We start from the raw sequence: 17989 nt of genomic DNA on the forward strand, positions 1-17989 counted from the left end.
GTACACACACACACACTCAAACACATCAACACAACTCTGCTGTTTACTGTTGCTAGGCAACATGCACAGCAGCACCAGGACGCTGAAGAAACCAGCAACATTGTGAGCTAGTTTTTATAGGATAGTTTGTCCAATTTTGTTCGCTTTTGATGTGTCTTGATAGTATCTGATTAGTCATGTGATCTGCTAGTGGATCATGTTAACATCTGATGCTAGCTTTTGTTTTTTTCAATTTAACAGCTTTTTATTTGAGCGTCTAATAGATTTTATTCTCAGAGTCTAGTTAGCATCTAATGGTAGCTTTTTATACTATAAAGCTCTCTAGTACCAGATTCCTTTTCCTCTTTTGTTAGCTTCTGGTGAGTCTTGTTAGCTTATCATACAGTCTTGTTGTCATCTAATGCTTGCTTTTGTGGGTTTTTTTAATTCAAAAACTCTTTTTAGCATTTTATAGCTACTCCTTTTTTGTAAGCTTCACCTGGTTCTTGGTAACATCTGGTAGTTTTGTTAGCTTCTTACTGGGTATTTTTAGCATCTAATGGTAGCTTTTGTTTTTTTAGCATCGAATAGATTTTCCTTTTTTGTTACTGCTGATGGGTCTTGTTAGCATCTGGTAGTGTTTTAAGATTATAATGGGGTCTTGTTAGCAACTAATGCTAGTTATTTCTTTTATTTTTTTTCATTTAATAACTCTTTTGTTCGCTTTTCACTGCCTCTTGTTAGCATCTAATGCTATCTTTTTTCCCCCCAATGTAATAGCTCTTTGTAATACTTTCGTTAGATACTGAGGAGTTTGTTATATCTGGTAGCCTTGTTAGCTTATCGTTGTCTTGTTCACATCTAATACTTGCTTTTGTTTTTGCAATTTAACAACTTGTTTTAGCATCTATTAGATTTTCATCTTAGGTCATTGTCTTATTAGCATCTGGTTGACTTGTTATCTTATGATAGGTTCTTGTTAGCGTCATCATGGTAATATATATATTTTTCAATTGTATAGGTCTTTTTAGTGTCAGATAGACCTATTTTGTTAGCTAATGGTGAGTCATGTTAGCTTCTCATCAGGTATTGTTAGAATCTAATGCTAGCATTTTTTAATTTATTTTACAACTCTTTTAAGCATTTGAACTTGATCTTCCTTTACCAGCTTCGGCTAGCTCGTGTTGGCTAACTCCAACCTTACCTACCTCCCCAGCTACATTTAGTGTTGTTGGTGTGTTGCTGGGATGGAGGAGACTGTGCGGGAGTTGTCTACCTATGCAGACCGATTTAAAATACGTGACCTGGTGCAGGTGAGGTGTTGACTCCGCCCCTTCAGTGTGACTCCGCAGCTAAGATGTGTAACTTATTGAAACTGTGTGTGTCAGAATCTGATGACCACCCTCCTGCGGGACCGACCCGAGGACCCCGTGAGTCACCTGCTGGTTCTGCTGCGGCGGGAACAACATGGTACACGAGGTCATCACACCTGAGCGCTGAAGTGTATTAGCTGTGTGTGTGTGTGTGTCTGTGTGCAGCCCCCAGGGTGGTCATCTTTGGCCCTCCCGGCGTTGGAAAACGCACACTGGTGAGTTGTGTTCATGGACAGCGCCACCTACAGGGGTTCATGAATAAGTGAGACAGTGTTTCTTCTTAGGCCCAAAAGCTGTGTTCAGAGCTCGGAACCGTCCGTGTCAGCGTGGAGAGTTTACAGGTGGACCAATCAGAGTCAACCTCTTCTGAGCAGGTAAACACAAAAACACACATGAATATGATCAGCTGCCAACATTGTGTGTGTGTGTGTGTGTGTGTGTGTGTGCAGGCGGCTCTACTACGCCTCAGACTACTTCAGGAGGACTGCCTCATCAAGGTGAGACGGTCACTCTGACACAGGAACATCTTCATATCCAGCACTTAAAGTTAAAGTTTCTTCCGTGTGTGTGTCGCAGGGTTGGGTGCTTCACGGCGTCAATGTGCTGAGTCTCCAGCAGGGCGGCGTTCTCCCGGATTATGTTGGTGAATATGTTTGTCTGTAGGTTTACTGTGTTGAATTTATGTGACAACAAAACCTCACTTTCTTTAAACTGCCCTGAACCACTGAAGAGACTCCGTTGTTTTAGATTGTGTGTTTATGTGTATGTTATAGTGTATCTGCTTTTATGTGTGTATTTGTGTATGTGTGTGTGTGTCATGTTTGTGTGTTTTAAAGTATGTGTCTGTCAATGTATGTGCGTGTGTTAGTGCCTGTTGTGTCTTTTTGTGTTTATTAGTTTGTGTATATTGTAAGTAAGTACTTTTTTATTTGTATAGCGCTTTTCCAGACCAGGGTCACAAAGTGATTAAATAATCGAAACAATATTCAATAAAGTATATACTTTAAAGGTCAAGATAAAACTTATATTGTGTTTGTGTCTTCATATATGTGGGTGTGTTTATGTATTTGTGTGTGTTTGTGCGTTTATGTGTGTGTGTGTTTATGTTTTTCTGTGTGTGTATATGTCTGGTGTATATGTTTATGTATGTTTTTATGCATGTGTGTTCAGGAACTGTATGTATGTATGTGTGTGTTTATGTATATGCATGTGTTTTTTTACATGTGTTTATGTGTGTGTAAGAGCTCTGGTGAATTAATCAGTGATTAATAAAAAATAAAAAAAACATATCTAGTTTAAATCAGAACAACACAAAGAACTTAATTTTGTGTGTGTATGTGTGTGTCAGTGCTTCTGGACGCTCCTCTTGACGTGTTGGTGGTCAGGATTCGTGGTCGGATGAAGGATCCTTTGACAGGAGGTGAGACGATGATTGATGTGTAATGATGACAGTTATGGTGATCTACAACTATTCTCTGTGTACAGAAGTGTACCATCGGACATTTGTGCGACCGCTAGACGACACTGTGGTGCAGAGACTGGTTCCGGCGCCGGGTCCACCAGAGACCAGACTTGAATCTGAGCTGCGGCGACACCGCTGTGATGTCACAGGACTCAGCTCCACCTACCAAAACGTGGTTAAGACCTTCAACGCTGACGTGCCACCTTTGGACCTTTACCACCAAGGTATTAGGACCACCCTGCTCACAGGCCTGGTCTGGGGTCACTGACCTTCAGCCCAAGTATGAAGACAAAATTCAAAAGCCATAAGGATGTGTGTGTTTCTTTGTGTGTTACAGCCCTCACCTTCATCCGCACTGTTCATTGCAACAGAACCCCCAGAGTTCTGCTGTTGGGTCCACCAGGGTCCGGGAAGAGTCTTCAGGCGGAGCTGTTGTCAGATAAATACAAGATGGTGGACGGTAAACAAACACACACACACACAGACACACACACACACATTAAGGGTGTGTATTGACAAGACTCAGGCGAATCACGACACAGGGTCAATAATACATTATATTGTGATACTGTAGTAACAAGTGAGTAGTAACATGTAGAACATGTGTAGTATTGTCGAGTACTTGACTCTGGTGTTGCATAATTTACAGACCACATGACATTGATGAAGTTGTCACTGCTTTCATTTGTTCTGAAACCAAAATATGGCCAAGCATTAGCTTTAAAAGCTGCTGGAGTTGACTGTATCCTCTCGTCCTCAGTCATAGCCCGCAGGATTTAATTGTTTCTTAGCGGTGGAGGACGTGATGACCGCAGCTATCTTGTCGCAACACAAAAATATGAGTTGTAATTGAAAATCCAATTTTTTTTTTCAATAACACCTTGAAACAACAAGAACTATGATAAAATTGAAATATATTTTTAGTAATGTTGGCATGTTTCCCTGTTGTTAGTGTGTTCTGGTCGACTATTGAGGTCGGTGGCAGCGGGCGGGTCGACGCTGGGATTGCAGGTCCGAGCGTATGTGGACGAGGGTCAGCCTGGTGTGTAGGCAGTCACATGTGATCATTGTAAACCGGGTCAGTAACACGGGGCCTGGTGTAGTTCCAGGTTTGTTGCTTTTCCAGGTCCTGGAGGAGCGTCTGAGGAGAGCAGACTGCAGCAGCCGAGGCTGGATCCTGCACGGTGTTCCCCGAGATCTGGAGCAGCTGAGGTGGCTGCAGGAGGGTCCGCACCGGCCCAACAGGTGCTTTGAATCCGCCCCTCTAACACTCCAGCTCTGGTACCATCACAGCTGACCAGAACCACTTGGTCTTTCAGGGTTTTTCTTTTGGACCTGGAGGACCAAATGTGTCTGGAGAGAGTCAGTCTGAGGTCCACGGACCCAGTCACCGGACACATGTGAGGCACAACGACATCGAGAGGCCTGATGTGAGGGATGACATTGGTTTCTGTTGAAGGTACCATGCCGTGACCCGACCTGCACCCACGGATGAAGTCCAGAACCGACTGAAGATCCGACCCGAAGATCAGGTCCAGCCTGTGAGTCGCCTGCTAGAGCAGTTTAAGACGCACATGGCTGACCTGCAGGTACACACACTCTCTCACATACAAACATGTGGAAGTATATTTTTACCATCATCATCATAATAATATCATACTGTTATTGTTTAAATGTTGAATTTAACATTTTAAATATTGAACGTTTTTTTAAGCATTGAATTAATTTATAATTTATCAATTATTTTCTATATTGAAAGTTTGAATTTGTTGGGTTTTTTTATAATTAAATTCAAAACATTTTTTTTAATGAAATATTTTTGTTACACATAGAATATGATACTCTAATTCCAATGATTGAAAAATGTAATTTCTAAATTAAACATTTTTAAACTCTTAGTCTTTTAAATACAAAGTAGAATTTTGTTATTATATTGCCACCAGACCCTCCTCAATACATCAATACCTAAAAAGTACCAAGCTCAAATTAAAAAATGATAAAAATGTATTATTGAATTAGAAACCAAGAACAATCACGTGAACGTAGAAGTTGTACACTTTTGTAAAGAGCTGGTGGCACAATATATTATACCAACATTCTCATGTTGAATTTAAAAGGCTACGAATTAAAAAAATATTACATTTAGAAATAGTAATTTTTGGAATTAGAATGAAAAACTCTTTGTAAAAAATACTCTAATATTCTTCTCACGTTTTACTCAATTAAAAAAACAACAACAATTCAATCTATCAGTGTACAAATTATTTAATTCAACTATTTAAAAAAAAATCTTCAATGCTTTAATGAGTGTGTGTTTGTGTGTATAGTCTGCATTTCCAGACATGATCCGCATCGACGCTGACCAGGATCCCGCGTCTGTGTTGGAGACTCTGGAGCAGCGACTGACCACCAACTGACGCAGCAGTTCTCAAGTGACGTCACTTACAACACTGTTTAAATAAATGAGTAAAAAAAAAAAAGTTTCAAAGTTTGGTTGACGATTCTGACTGACACCATCTGCGCATGTCTGCGAGGGCGGGCCGCTATGACGTCACTCAGACGATTTCCAAAAAGCAGCGTGTTGTTCACGAGCTGGTGAGTGTCCACATGTGTGTGTAGTCAGTGTTAACTTGCGTTAAAACTGCGCTTCGTTATTATTACGTGTGAAAGTTTGTAGTTTGTGGCGTTATTTACGTAAGAGGGTTTTAAACGTCAAGCTTAAAGCGAGTTAGCTGCTGTGCTAACTGTTAGCTTTTCTGTTCAGAAGCAAAACAAACCCTGCGTCAAAGCGGAACTGAGGGTTGACCAACACTTGTACCCGGAGTTTAGTGGTTTTAGAAAACAGGTCAAAGAAGAAGTTAAAGTGACTTCCTCTGGATATTGTGCATGATAGAAAAAGACATCATCGATTGATCTCAGATCACATTCACCATGACAACAGCAGGCGTCGCTACTTCTTGACCTGAGTGAAATAAAACATGTGCACCCAGAGAGTAAACCATTTAATTAAAAATGAAGACACTAAATAAGGAGACATTATCCAGGAAATATGTCATTCATAAAGGCAAGTATTGTGAAACTGCAGATGTCCCAGAAAATATTAATAATATATGTATATATGTTTAAATATGTAAATGTAGTGTGTGTCTTATATATCAACAACAAATGTTGCGATGATGCCAGTCCAGGTCAGGACATCTTTAAGAATCTAATATGGTAAAAAGTGACAAAGGTTTAAAGTATAATATTTAATATCTATTAAAGAGGGAATGGAAAGCCATGGTTGTGGAAGAGGTGTCAAAAGCTAACAAGGAGTTTCCAATGCCAATTTTATGAGATGAATTCTAACAAAATAAAATACAATTATACATAATTTTTCCGCTTCAGTAAAGTTCCACAAGTTTGAAATTAATCTGATGTTCAATGTCTTTCCACACATTATTAAGTTGGATCACTCTTGGGTACCAAAACTCACTGGGGCGATGAGAGACGATGCATGGTTCGATACTCGGTACTACTGAAGGATTTAACTCGATTCTCAGCAATGGTGGCAGTAAATGTCTAAAAAAGCAATGTGATAATGTCACATAATAAAATCACATATTAAATGTGTCAACCAGAAATACAATCTAAAAAAAACTCAACTACTAGGTACATTAAATTCAACATTTAAGTGCTCTCTGAAGATGGAGTTGTGGGTGGTTCGGCAGCAGATTTAATTTTTTTAATTGATACTACAAACAGTGTTGTCACCTCAGGTGTTGAAGCAATGGCTTGTGTTGCCACCGCTTGCTGCCACATTAGAAAAACATTGTTCCGCGTCTAAACGTATGAAGCCAACAAACCACAGACATGGAACCACTGATATAGCAGTATAGAAGAATTGCACCTCACAATAGAAATGTATGTTTGATTTTCGGTAGGAACTGTTATACTGCACAGCCCTATATTATATATTTTGTAACCATCATTTGTATGAGAGGCGTCGATGGTGTCAATGATGCCAACATGACGGCAACATAAAAACATTCAACGCAACACATGACAAAATAGAGGATGTCACATTAGTTTTAAAGATTTGGAGTTAAAATGTTCCATCTGGACCAGAACCGTTTTTCCATGTCTCCGGGACCATCACAGTCCTGATCTCACTCCCCTGCTGGTGGCGCTCTAACCACATAACTGTGATTGTAATAACACAGGAGTGAAACTGCAGCCGACGACACTTGATGATGTCATCAGAAGACCAGCAGCTGTGTCTGAATATCACCATCTCTCCACCTGAAACACGACCTTCACGACCACAGGAGCGATGGAGTCAGGTGAGCAACAGGCTCCGCTCACTTCCAAGGATTTTTTTTTTACCAGCTGACTGATGGCTGCATGACTTGCAGAAGAAGAGAAAGCGGAGCCCAACCAAGGAGGAGCCTGTAGTCAAACAGAAGAAGGAAGAGAAACCTGGAGCTGATAACAAAGTAATTTAAACCCAATAAACACAGACTAATATAATTATGTCAACTCATTATGTTTGTATCTGTAGAATGACAGGAAGAAGAGTGACACCATCAAGACCTCCTCACTGTTCAAGAACAACCCAGATATCCCCGACATCAGCAGGTACACAAACAAACACAAACACACACACTGTCTATGATCTACTCTTTTTCCTGATGATGTCTCATCCTTTAGACCTGAAGTTTCTCAAGTCACGGAGAAGATTTTCTCCTCCGACTCTTTCTCGGACCTAAACATCCATCCTCACCTGGTACGAGGTCGCACACACACACACACGCACACGCACACGCACACGCACACGCACGCATGCCCTGTTCACAGAAGTTTAATTGCTATATAATAATGAACAAAATCTGTGAATATTTGCATGTAAATGCTTATTATAAAAAAACAAACCCCAAAGCAATTCAATCAATAGAGTGGTGTTTTGAATATTGTGGGGGGAAATACAGCGATGTTTACACAAAAACCTTTTCCTCATGGATCCATATTTTTTACTTCTTAAAAAAAATGGCGTCAACTTATGTTTATGTTGAAAGAACCGTTCGACACAGAACTTGTACAGGTGAGGTTGATTTTGTATTTTTGTGGACAGTCCTTTTCTCACTTGCACAGAAACACACACATGCACAGACATGCATCTCATTTCTTTGTCTTCTCATCTTCTTTAGGTTGCGACATTGAATAAAGTTCTGAATGTTTCCACGCTTACAAGGTTTGTTAAGAAACACACACACTCATTATTATAAAGGTGTTACATGTTTGTGTTTGTGCTCAGTGTTCAGAAGGAGACTATACCACCTCTTCTGTCAGGGCGAGATGCTGTGGTTCGGTCCCAGACCGGCTCAGGTGAGCAGCAGGTCACACCTGTCGTCGTCGTCCCACCCGGTACTGACCCAGTATCACATGTTGATGTGCTCTGTGTCTTCATCGCAGGTAAAACGTTGTGCTATGCGATTCCTCTGGTCCAAAAGCTGCAGGAGGTCCAGCCAAAGATCCAGCGCTCAGACGGGCCCCTGGCTCTCGTCATCGTCCCCACAAGAGAGGTTTGTGCTGCCCCCCCCCCTGGCTCAACTTGAAGCCAGGATTTTATTGTCTTTGTTTCCGTCCATCAGTTGGCTCTGCAGACCTTCCAGACATTCCAGAAGCTTCTGAAGGTGAAGACTGTCCGTCTCACTTGTGTAGTTGTTGTGTTACTGACTCCCGTGTGGTTTCAGCCCTTCACTTGGATCGTTCCTGGAGTACTGATGGGAGGAGAGAAGAGGAAGGCGGAGAAAGCACGGTAGGCCACGCCCCCTTCGGGACGACACCACGTGTCGCATCGCTCTGAATTATTTTTCTGGTCTCAGGATCCGTAAAGGCATCAACATCCTGGTGTCGACGCCGGGACGTCTCGTGGACCACATCGAACACACCCTCAACGTCAGCTTCTGCGGCGTCCGCTGGCTGGTTCTGGACGAGGCGGACCGGTACCACACCTCCGTCCATGTGTTTCTATGTGTATTTGTCTGACTGTGTCTGTGTGCAGCATCCTGGATCTGGGCTTCGAGAAAGATCTGACCGTCATCCTGAACAGTCTGAATGAAAACGGACCGGCCCGACAGAACGTGCTTCTGTCTGCCACGCTCACTCAAGGTACTGTGTGCAGCGCCACCTTCTGGTCGTTCTCTTCACTGACCGTGTGTCGCAGGTGTGACCCGGCTGGTGGACGTCTGTCTGGCTGACCCGGTCAACATTAACATGTCTCATCCAACCGAGTCAACCGTGACCTCGGACTCCAGTTCCGGCTTTGCGGTACCAGAAGAGCTGAGTCAGTTGGTGGTCGTGGTTCCGAGCAAGGTCCGCCTGGTGGTTCTGGCCGCCTTCATCCTGGACAAGTGCAAGGTGAGTGAATTAGCCTGAGTGAATGAGAGGTCCTGGTCTGAGTGGTTCCGGTTCAGTTTTCACAGGACAACAAAGTCATCGTGTTCGTCTCCAGCTGCGAGGTCGTGGACTTCCTGCACCAGCTCTTGAGCACCGTCCTTATGACCAATCAGAAGCCGCCGCTGGAGTTCTTGCGTCTCCACGGCAACATGAAGCAAGGGGTGAGTTTTGGCGGCATCGGCATCAGCCCGATCTGACCTCATCTGTGCTGCAGGAACGCTCTGACGTGTATCAGCGGTTCCGCTCGGCAAGCTCCGGAGTTCTGATCTGCACTGTGAGTAAAATCCGTCGCCATGGAGACGAGGAGCACCTGGGGTTGACCTCTCTGTTTCCTCCTGCAGGATGTGGCTGCGCGAGGACTTCACCTGCCTCAGGTCACATGGATTGTCCAGGTGAGCCAGAACTGCTGAGTCATCCTTGAGCTGTTGACTGACAGCTGTGTGTGTGCAGTTTACTCCTCCCATGGCGGCCGTGGACTACGTGCACCGCGTGGGCCGGACAGCTCGTATCGGAGGAACAGGAAGTAGCCTTCTCTTCTTGACCCCGGAGGAGACCAACTTCCTCTCGGAGCTCGCCAAGCACAGCATCAGGTCAGTCACTGACGCGGAAATGACTAACACACACACACTTGAAGGTATAACATGTTGAAAACTGGGTTGTGTGTTTGTGTTCCAGCCTGACGGAGGTGAAGATGTCCGACATCCTGAGCAGCCTGATGCGGGATGACACCTATAGGGGGCGTGGCAAGTACCACAGCAAGGTGAGAGAGTTCTGGGTTTCTTGTGGGCTCTTAATACTATATATGTATACTTTTATAACAATATTTTAGTTTTGTTGTGCATGCGGCAAATTAGTCTGGGTTTAATTATATTTATATGTTTTTTGTGTGTCTGTGTGTGTATATTTGTATATGTGTATATGTGTATGTGTGTTTATAAAATACCTTGAATACATGCATTTATATAGTGTTTAAATATATTTATTTATTTTCGCATTTATATATTGTGTGTAAATATGTATGTATGTATGTATATATATATATATATATACATACATAAAATGTATTATTATTTATTTATGTGTGTTTGTATTTTACCTTTTATATACTAATATTGTGTGTAAATGTGTATATACTGTATATATTTATTTATGTGTTTTTGTATTTGACCTTTTATGTACTTATATCGTGTGTTTATGTATGTCAGAGTTCAGCAGCAGCTCTGGAGCAGGAGAAGAAGGAGCGGGCGACGGTCCTTCAGACAAACTTTGAAAACTATGTCCACTCGTCCGAGGAAACGTTGACGGCAGCCAAGAAAGGTGACTGACCTTTGAACTTTCCCTGACAATCCCATCAAAATGGAGGATGAGGTAATCATTTTAATGTCGTGACAGCGCTGCAATCCTTCCTGCGGGCCTACTCCACGTACCCCCCGCACCTTCGGACCTGCTTCCACATCCGGGCGCTGCACCTGGGCCACTGCGCCAAGAGCTTCGGCCTCAGGGACGCGCCCACGGGCCTCAGCGCCGCCGGCCAGCACCAGCCCGGACGGAAGAACGACAAGAGTCGAGCGGCTCCGAACACGGGCCGGACACAGAAGCGCACGGAGACCAAGTGAGTGGACCGTCGACGAAGGTGTCTGATGCTAGCGTGCTAACGCGTTTGGTTGCCAGGGCGACGGGGAAGCGGCGTGACATGCAGCTGCTGCGGTCAGAGTTCTCCAGCGGCCTGGAGGGCGGAGCCAAGAGGCGGAAAAAGAAGACGCAACCGATGCCTGATTATGTTAGCGACGAGTCATAGTTTGAATAAAAAAATGAAAGTGGAAGGAGAACACGTGTTTAATCATGTTTTGACTCGTCAGTCATGATGTCACTGAAGTTCACCTGGACCGGGACTTCCTGAAGGTCTGAAGAGATGGAGGGACCTGAAATACAGCCAGTGTGAATGTGTGTCTGAAAGGAAGGGTGTGTGTGTGAGAATCACCTCACGTCCTGGAGTCGTTGTGACGGAGGTGTGTGTAGGTTGGAGTGCTGCACTCTTCCTCAGCAGGGTTGTCCGGGTCTCTGGAATAAAGGGCGGCTACAAGCACGACTGTTAGAGAGTGAGGTGTGTCACATGATCATCCTCTCACCATGCGTGGGTCTCCGGGTCGTGGGTCACGTGGTTTATTGTCCAGCTGCTGGTCCCTCCAGCGTTGAGCGTACTGGTGTGACAACAAGTCTGCCATGGGTGACGAAGGTCTAGCGAGTATATAGATGACATCATCGGGACTCTGGTCAACCTGCACCACGATGGGATCTCTCACCTGGTCTTGGTTCCAAATGTCATGTCTGGGGCCACGATAGCTCGGCTGGTCTTGTGGTTTTGTCTGGACCGGCCCGATGGTCTTGGGTTGGGACGATCCTTTGAGGTCACCAAACCAGACCTCACGGCGTCCCGGTTCAGAGAAACAAAGTCCAAAACCTTTGAGGGCACGGCTGTGGGTCTCTGAGGGTTCTGGACCCTCCAGCTGGAAAGGGCTTAACCAGAACCGTCTGTCAATCATGGCACATTTGTCGAAACCCATCTCATCCTCACCTTCAGCCACGCCTTCACCCCGGGACATGTGGTTGGACCCGAACGTGAAGTCTGGACCCGGAACACTGAGACCTCTGGACCGGGCTTGACCCAGAGGAGCCTTGAACCACAGATGATGACATTAATTGTTATCATCACCATCATCATCTTTATCAAACACCACCATTATCACAATCATCATCTTCATCATCACCTTAATAAGCGAAGGTCTGGTCAGCATGGACTCTCTGACCACGCCTAACCTCGGTGACGTCATCTCACCTGGAAACAGTTTGTCATCATGTGACCTGTTGTCTTGGAGATCGGCCTTTGAATTCATGAATCCGCTTTAAAAACAATATCGCGACATCTGAAAACAACTCATGGACCCACAAACGTCACACAGACACTCATCGCCATGGTAACAAATTAACTAAGACCACCGTTACCATGGTAACGACTGCTGACAACAGCAGGTGGCTTCGAACGCAGAGAATGTTTAAGATAATTTCAAACAAGATTTATATAACTTTTATTTGTGAACCTCCAAAAGCATGTACTTTTTCTTTTTTTTTACCAGTTATCTTCAAGGAACGAGCGCCCTCTCCCGGGTTGTAGTCAGCGAAAAAAAAACTTCCCACCACAATGACGTCACAGACATGTGATGTCAGAGAATTTCTTCATTTTTTTTTCACCAAGAGCAAACGTAATACAGGTCCAATGTCGACACGTATGTCGCTCCTGCTCACTGTCCGGTGGTCTCCATGGAAACCAAACATATAATTTCCTAGAGTTAGTACTTCCGGTTCTGTCGGGTCCGGAAGTGCTTCATTGAAAGACGCGTCAACGCTTGTGTTGTGATCTACCGCTGGTCCAGATCCGGGTTTTTGGGGCGATCGGGTAGTCGACTCCGCGTGGGCGCTCACAGCGATGTACCGGTTCTGGCTGAGCTCTGTTGTAGTTCTGAGTCTGGTCCGCGGCTCCGAGGGTTCGGCGGCTCGGCTGTACACGGAGGAGGACCCGCTGGTGATCCTCAGCAGCCGCAGCGTCCGGACCTCTGTCACCAACTCGTCCTGCGCCTGGCTGGTCCAGTTCTACTCGTCCTGGTGCGGACACTGCATCCAGTACTCCGGCACCTGGAAGGCTCTGGCCCACGACATTAAAGGTACCAGGTCCATTTTTTAAAGTATACTCGCGAACCAAAAGTTTCTGGGGGAGGGGCAGGGAGAGCCAGACTCTTTGTGTCCCCCGGTCTGCGACAGCTGGTCCATTCAGAGTCGCTGGTTCCGCTCAAGACTTTTTGTCTCTCTCTGTCCTTTAGACTGGCAACCTGTGATCCAAGTGGCGGTTCTGGACTGTGCCCAGGAGGAGAACTTTGATGTTTGTAAAGAGTTTGGAATCAAGTTCTACCCAACTTTTAAGGTGATAAACAAACACAAACAAATGCATAAAAATACATACAACAAGTCATGTAAATAAATATACATACACACACTCCTATAAACCTCTTAAAACTCAAATATGTACACACATGTATAGTAACACACGTATACATGCATACATACGTACACACAAGTCATATAAATAAATATACATAAACACACTCATATGAACCTCTTAAAACACACTTATGTACACACATGTACAGTTACACACGTATACATGCATACATACGTACACACAACAAGTCATATAAATAAATATACATAAACACACTCATACAAACCTCTTAAAACTCAAATATGTAAACTGACATGTACAGTTACACACGTATACATGCATACATACGTACACACAACAAGTCATATACATAAATATACATACACACACACACTCATACAAACCTCTTAACTCAAATATGTACACACACATGTACAGTTACACGCGTATACATGCATACATACACAACAAGTCATATAAATAAATATACATAAACGCACTCATACAAACCTCGTAAAACTCAAATATGTACACACACATATACAGTTACACACGTATACATGCATACATACGTACACACAACAAGTCATATAAATAAATATACATAAACGCATTCATATGAACCTCTTAAAACACACATGTAGGAAAGTAAGTATTAGTTACTTGTAAAGTGCCTTCCTAGACCAGGTTCAAAATGCGCTAAACGGTGTGTATACACTCATGTATACTGACTCCTTAAAGAAACATCTTAAGACGTTTTTATTTGTTCAGGCTTTTCCTTGATTTTCTGGAACACCTGTTGTGTTATCAGTTTTATCTTGACCTTTAAAGTATATACTTTATTGAATATTGTTTTGATTGTTTAAGCGCTTTGTGACCCTGGTCTGGAAAAGCGCTATACAAATAAAAATGACTTACTTACTTACTTACTGTATATATACACACTCTGACTCATCCATCACGTGATCCTTCCCTCCAGTACTTCCGGGCTCACCGTCCCGAGACAGAACAAGGAATCATCTATCGAGGTCAGGTCCACTTCTGGTCTGCTCAACGGAACCTGTCGCTTCCCCACTTACTCTTGTTTCTACAGGAACAGAGAGGGAGGTCCAGTCGGTCCGTCGCTTGATGATTAATTTTGTCCAGAACCACACTGGACTGGATCGACCCGAACACTTTCCCGACCTGGAGCCCAGCAGGTGCCAGACGAGGAACCCATCAGAACTGTTTCAGAACCTCCTAACTTTTGTGATTGTGTGTGTAGTTCAGTCGAGCTTCTTCCCCTTGTGGGTCAAAAATCGGATCGCTACACGGCCATCTTTGTAGAAGAACCGGGCTCGTTCATCGGTCGAGAGGTGAGACCTCGAGACACACACAGACTCACACACATTTGACTCACACACTTTGTGTGTGTCAGGTGATCCTGGATCTGCTGCAGTTCTCGGGCGTTGAGATCCGGCGAGCGCTCAGCTCGGACCGCCGCCTGCTGGAGGTTCTAAACATCACAAGTGTTCCGTCGGTGTACCTGCTGCATCCCAACGCCACTCACGCACACCTGCACAGGTGAGACAGAGATGCAAAGGAGGCGAGCCACACCTGCACAGGTGGACTAACTTGAAGGTCGTTTCAGCCCGAAGCCCTTCAGGTTCTTCTTTTCGTCGTCGCTGCGCTCGCTGCCCGGTGTCCACCGGCGCTCCGCCCTCTCGTCGGCACGGGGACACACGATGGCGCCGGGTCCAGAACCGAGCCCACAACCCTGGCGAGAGTTCGACAGGTGAGCCAAGACCCACGTTGTGTAGACACCGCGTGGCCAGAAACTGATCCGGCGACCCCTGCAGATCCAGAGTGTATCTGGCGGACCTGGACTCCGGCCTTCACTACCTGCTGAGAGTTGAAATGGCCGCACGTCAGTCGCTGGAGGGGGAGGAGCTTAAAGTGTTCAAGGACTTGGTCACGGTATTGGCAAAGGTAAGGACGTGTGGAACTCTTGCCCGGGACCAGCGTCTCATTTTTGGGGTCCAGTTGTATCCAGGTGGTGGCGCCGTGGCCAAGCTGTTGGAGACGCTCTCCGATTGGCTGCTCAGTCTGCCGCTGCAGCGGATCCCGTACCAGGCGGTTCTGGACCTGGTGGACAACAAGATGAGAGTAAGACATTCGTGACTTGTTTGTACAACTTGTTTTTCCAGAAGCGGTTTTATGAGTCTGTTTTTTCAGATCTCAGGGGTGTTTCTGGGGGCGGAGCTTCGCTGGGTCGGGTGCCAGGGCAGCAGGGCGGGTCTCCGTGGTTACCCGTGCTCCCTTTGGACGCTGTTCCACGTCCTGACTGTCCAGAACGATGCAGTGCCTTCAGCGCTGGACGACACGGGTGAGACGCTTGTTTATGTCATGTTTACTCAAAATATAAACAACGGAAAATAAATAAATATGTCAGTCTAACCTGAGGGCTGTGTGCAGGTCTGGAGGTCGACGGCGCTCCCGTGCTACAGGTCATGCGCCGCTACGTCCGGACCTTCTTCGGGTGTCGCGAGTGCGGTCGCCATTTTGAGTCAGCGGCCGAAAGCCTGAACACGATCAAGAACAAAGAAGAGCAAATGCTGTGGCTGTGGAAGCAACACAACCTGGTCAACACACGCCTGGCCGGTAAACCTCGAGACTGAGTTCCATTATGGTTGAATTTCAAAGTGGAAACTCTGATTTTATTTTTTATTTTGGATGTTTTGAAGCATTTCATTTTTGGGGGAATAATTTTATTATATAATTATTATATTGAAGTATTGATTGTTTTTGTTTTTTTAAATAACTGAATAACTTTTTTTTATGTTTTCAAATATAATGGTTTTATATATTAATTACCAAAGTTAAGAAATTCACTTTATAAATTCAATATTTTTTAAATTCATAGTCTTTTAATTTAGTATAAAAATATATTGTTATAATAGTGCTACCAGACTAAACCAAAAGAGGACAGAGCTATTTGATCGTATGTTTATCCAATTATTCGACAAACAGCTGATCCCATGACAACAAGTCATTACAATTAAAATTGTATTTTTAATTATTGAAAGTAGAATATCAAACCATACAGTGTAGTACACAAATGTTTATTAAAATTATTTTTAAAATAATAATTCAATGCTCAAAACTACAACAGCATTTCAATAAAGAAGTTTTAACATTGTGATGGCACTGATATACTTGAATACACACTGATCTTCTGACCTCCCCCTATACTATCTTCTTCCTCCCCAGGTTCACTCAGTGACGACCCTTCCTTTCCTAAAGCGCCGTGGCCCAGCACCGCGCTCTGTCCGTCATGCCACGAGGAGAAGGATGGGGTCCACGAGTGGAACCTCCAGCAGGTCCTTGGGTTCCTGCGTCGCTACTATGGAGCTTCTAACCTCTCCCGCAAGTACTTGCTGACCCCGCCGAGCCTCCAAGACCCCCGTCCAGACCCCGGGAAGGTGCAGCTTGTTCAGCCTGAAGACGGAACAGGGTCACTTGGGGATAAGCGCCTGCCGGGACCCGGACTTAGGACGGACACTGAGGGTCGGGGGGGCAAGGGTGCAGGCGTGTGGCTGCTGGGCTTCACCAGCGTGGACTTGAGTCTGTGCGTCGTCCTCTACGTGTCCTCCTGCCTTGTCATCGTCCTGCTCTTCTTCTTCTTCAGGGTCAGGTCTCGGCGGTGGAGGCGACCCCGCCTGCCCCTCTGACCTTTGAGGTCCTGGACTGTATTTATTTCAGTGACTAACGTTTTTACCAGTCAGTGTTGTGTTTGTACATTTGAAGAAATAAAGTCATAAAATGTCATGATGTGACTTGGAACGCTGGGTTGGAAGATTTAACCCACAATCCTGGAGAAGATCTTCCTTTACACCTTGTGTTGGAACTTTAGACCAGATGATGAAGGGATATTTGTTTTGTTTTCACGTGGTTTCTGAGCTGTAAATGAGTCTTCAAGTCCGTAACAATTCTCACAGAGGCAAAATAAAGATAAACAATATTAAAACTTTAATACAATTTTCCACAAAAGAGCTGATAACTAGTTTTTACTTCAAAATAAAATTCCTTTGTCTGAACTTTCTTCATATTTCAAAAGCTTCTTATTTTTTGGGGGTGAATTAGAATATGTCGTATGATATTTCTCTGTTTTCCCCACATTCCTGTTTGGTTCTTAGATTAATGGAAATGAAGTCTGATCCTGATTGGGAACATTTAAGGGCAGATTGATGACAGTAGAGCATGAAATAAATATAAATGAGATGAACAAAATAAAATAAGACATTCCATTAAACGAATATAAAACAAAAATGTTATATAGTTATATATAATAGATACACTTTAGATAGAACATACAGTACTAATATTTAAAAATGTATTTAAAATAATCAATTAAAAAAAAATATATACATATATAAAATGTTTAATAACAATAATTGATGAAAAAATAATAAAATCACATCCGTGGTGTGTTGGGGTGGGAATGTGTCCAAGAGGAGTGTCAACAGGTTGGACAGGTTGATCAGACAGGCTGGCTCTGTGGTTGGAATGAAGCTGGACTCACTGGTGACAAGAGAGGATATCACTGGACAGTCATCCTCTCAGCACTGTCATCAGTAAGCAGAGAAGCAGAATGAGTGCATGAATGCTCCATCCTTCCCAGGTGCAAAACAAATAGACTCAAGGACTCATTCATTCCTCGGGCTATTAAAGTGTACAATTCTGAGTTCGGGGGCAGGAGTGGAG

The 17989-nt window shown here is 44.1% G+C and overlaps 4 protein-coding genes across 7 annotated transcripts; 3 read left to right on the plus strand and 1 right to left on the minus strand.

Moving 5' to 3' along the window:
- Nucleotides 1–81: 81 nt before the first annotated feature.
- Nucleotides 82–5251, plus strand: ak8 (adenylate kinase 8). Of its 2 annotated transcripts, none has more exons than XM_087791194.1 (15): nucleotides 82–102; nucleotides 1196–1292; nucleotides 1368–1449; nucleotides 1518–1567; nucleotides 1637–1726; nucleotides 1802–1849; nucleotides 1929–1995; nucleotides 2701–2772; nucleotides 2838–3038; nucleotides 3152–3274; nucleotides 3767–3856; nucleotides 3918–4059; nucleotides 4134–4214; nucleotides 4274–4403; nucleotides 5142–5251. In XM_087791194.1, exons 2-15 carry the CDS (start codon nucleotides 1227–1229, stop codon nucleotides 5229–5231), a joined length of 1332 nt encoding a protein of 443 aa, XP_087647320.1. In that variant the 5' UTR covers nucleotides 82–102; nucleotides 1196–1226; the 3' UTR covers nucleotides 5232–5251. The 2 variants fall into 2 exon arrangements, with proteins under 2 accessions (XP_087647320.1, XP_087647310.1); XM_087791184.1 differs by lacking the exon at nucleotides 82–102 and adding an exon at nucleotides 228–359.
- A 96-nt stretch (nucleotides 5252–5347) lies between these two features.
- ddx31 (DEAD (Asp-Glu-Ala-Asp) box polypeptide 31) lies at nucleotides 5348–11073 on the plus strand. Of its 2 annotated transcripts, none has more exons than XM_087791150.1 (21): nucleotides 5348–5409; nucleotides 7017–7136; nucleotides 7209–7289; nucleotides 7355–7431; nucleotides 7504–7579; nucleotides 8001–8044; nucleotides 8108–8178; nucleotides 8266–8375; nucleotides 8445–8486; nucleotides 8547–8611; nucleotides 8679–8798; nucleotides 8858–8964; nucleotides 9020–9213; nucleotides 9270–9413; nucleotides 9467–9526; nucleotides 9594–9644; nucleotides 9703–9842; nucleotides 9928–10012; nucleotides 10458–10569; nucleotides 10645–10864; nucleotides 10924–11073. In XM_087791150.1, exons 2-21 carry the CDS (start codon nucleotides 7044–7046, stop codon nucleotides 11048–11050), a joined length of 2019 nt encoding a protein of 672 aa, XP_087647276.1. In that variant the 5' UTR covers nucleotides 5348–5409; nucleotides 7017–7043; the 3' UTR covers nucleotides 11051–11073. The 2 variants fall into 2 exon arrangements, with proteins under 2 accessions (XP_087647276.1, XP_087647284.1); XM_087791158.1 differs by having other exon boundaries at nucleotides 7212–7289.
- On the minus strand, nucleotides 11073–12526 carry cfap77 (cilia and flagella associated protein 77). Of its 2 annotated transcripts, none has more exons than XR_015711328.1 (7): nucleotides 12384–12526; nucleotides 12021–12088; nucleotides 11828–11927; nucleotides 11556–11769; nucleotides 11382–11453; nucleotides 11234–11329; nucleotides 11073–11174 (listed from the first exon to the last, which is right to left on the minus strand). XR_015711328.1 is itself a non-coding variant. In XM_087791207.1 (7 exons), exons 2-7 carry the CDS (start codon nucleotides 12081–12083, stop codon nucleotides 11130–11132), a joined length of 627 nt encoding a protein of 208 aa, XP_087647333.1. In that variant the 5' UTR covers nucleotides 12084–12088; nucleotides 12384–12526; the 3' UTR covers nucleotides 11073–11129. The 2 variants fall into 2 exon arrangements, 1 of the variants encoding a protein (XP_087647333.1); XM_087791207.1 differs by having other exon boundaries at nucleotides 11382–11490.
- A 32-nt stretch (nucleotides 12527–12558) lies between these two features.
- Nucleotides 12559–17327, plus strand: qsox2 (quiescin Q6 sulfhydryl oxidase 2). The gene is made up of 12 exons (XM_087791171.1): nucleotides 12559–12971; nucleotides 13128–13228; nucleotides 14226–14274; nucleotides 14340–14445; nucleotides 14511–14601; nucleotides 14664–14809; nucleotides 14877–15020; nucleotides 15085–15214; nucleotides 15269–15391; nucleotides 15461–15611; nucleotides 15701–15886; nucleotides 16496–17327. Exons 1-12 carry the CDS (start codon nucleotides 12737–12739, stop codon nucleotides 16954–16956), a joined length of 1923 nt encoding a protein of 640 aa, XP_087647297.1. The 5' UTR covers nucleotides 12559–12736; the 3' UTR covers nucleotides 16957–17327.
- Nucleotides 17328–17989: the final 662 nt, after the last annotated feature.

Source organism: Callionymus lyra, chromosome 1 (genome assembly GCF_982586985.1).
Source record: "Callionymus lyra chromosome 1, fCalLyr1.hap1.1, whole genome shotgun sequence".
Classification (NCBI taxonomy): Eukaryota; Metazoa; Chordata; class Actinopteri; order Syngnathiformes; family Callionymidae; genus Callionymus; species Callionymus lyra.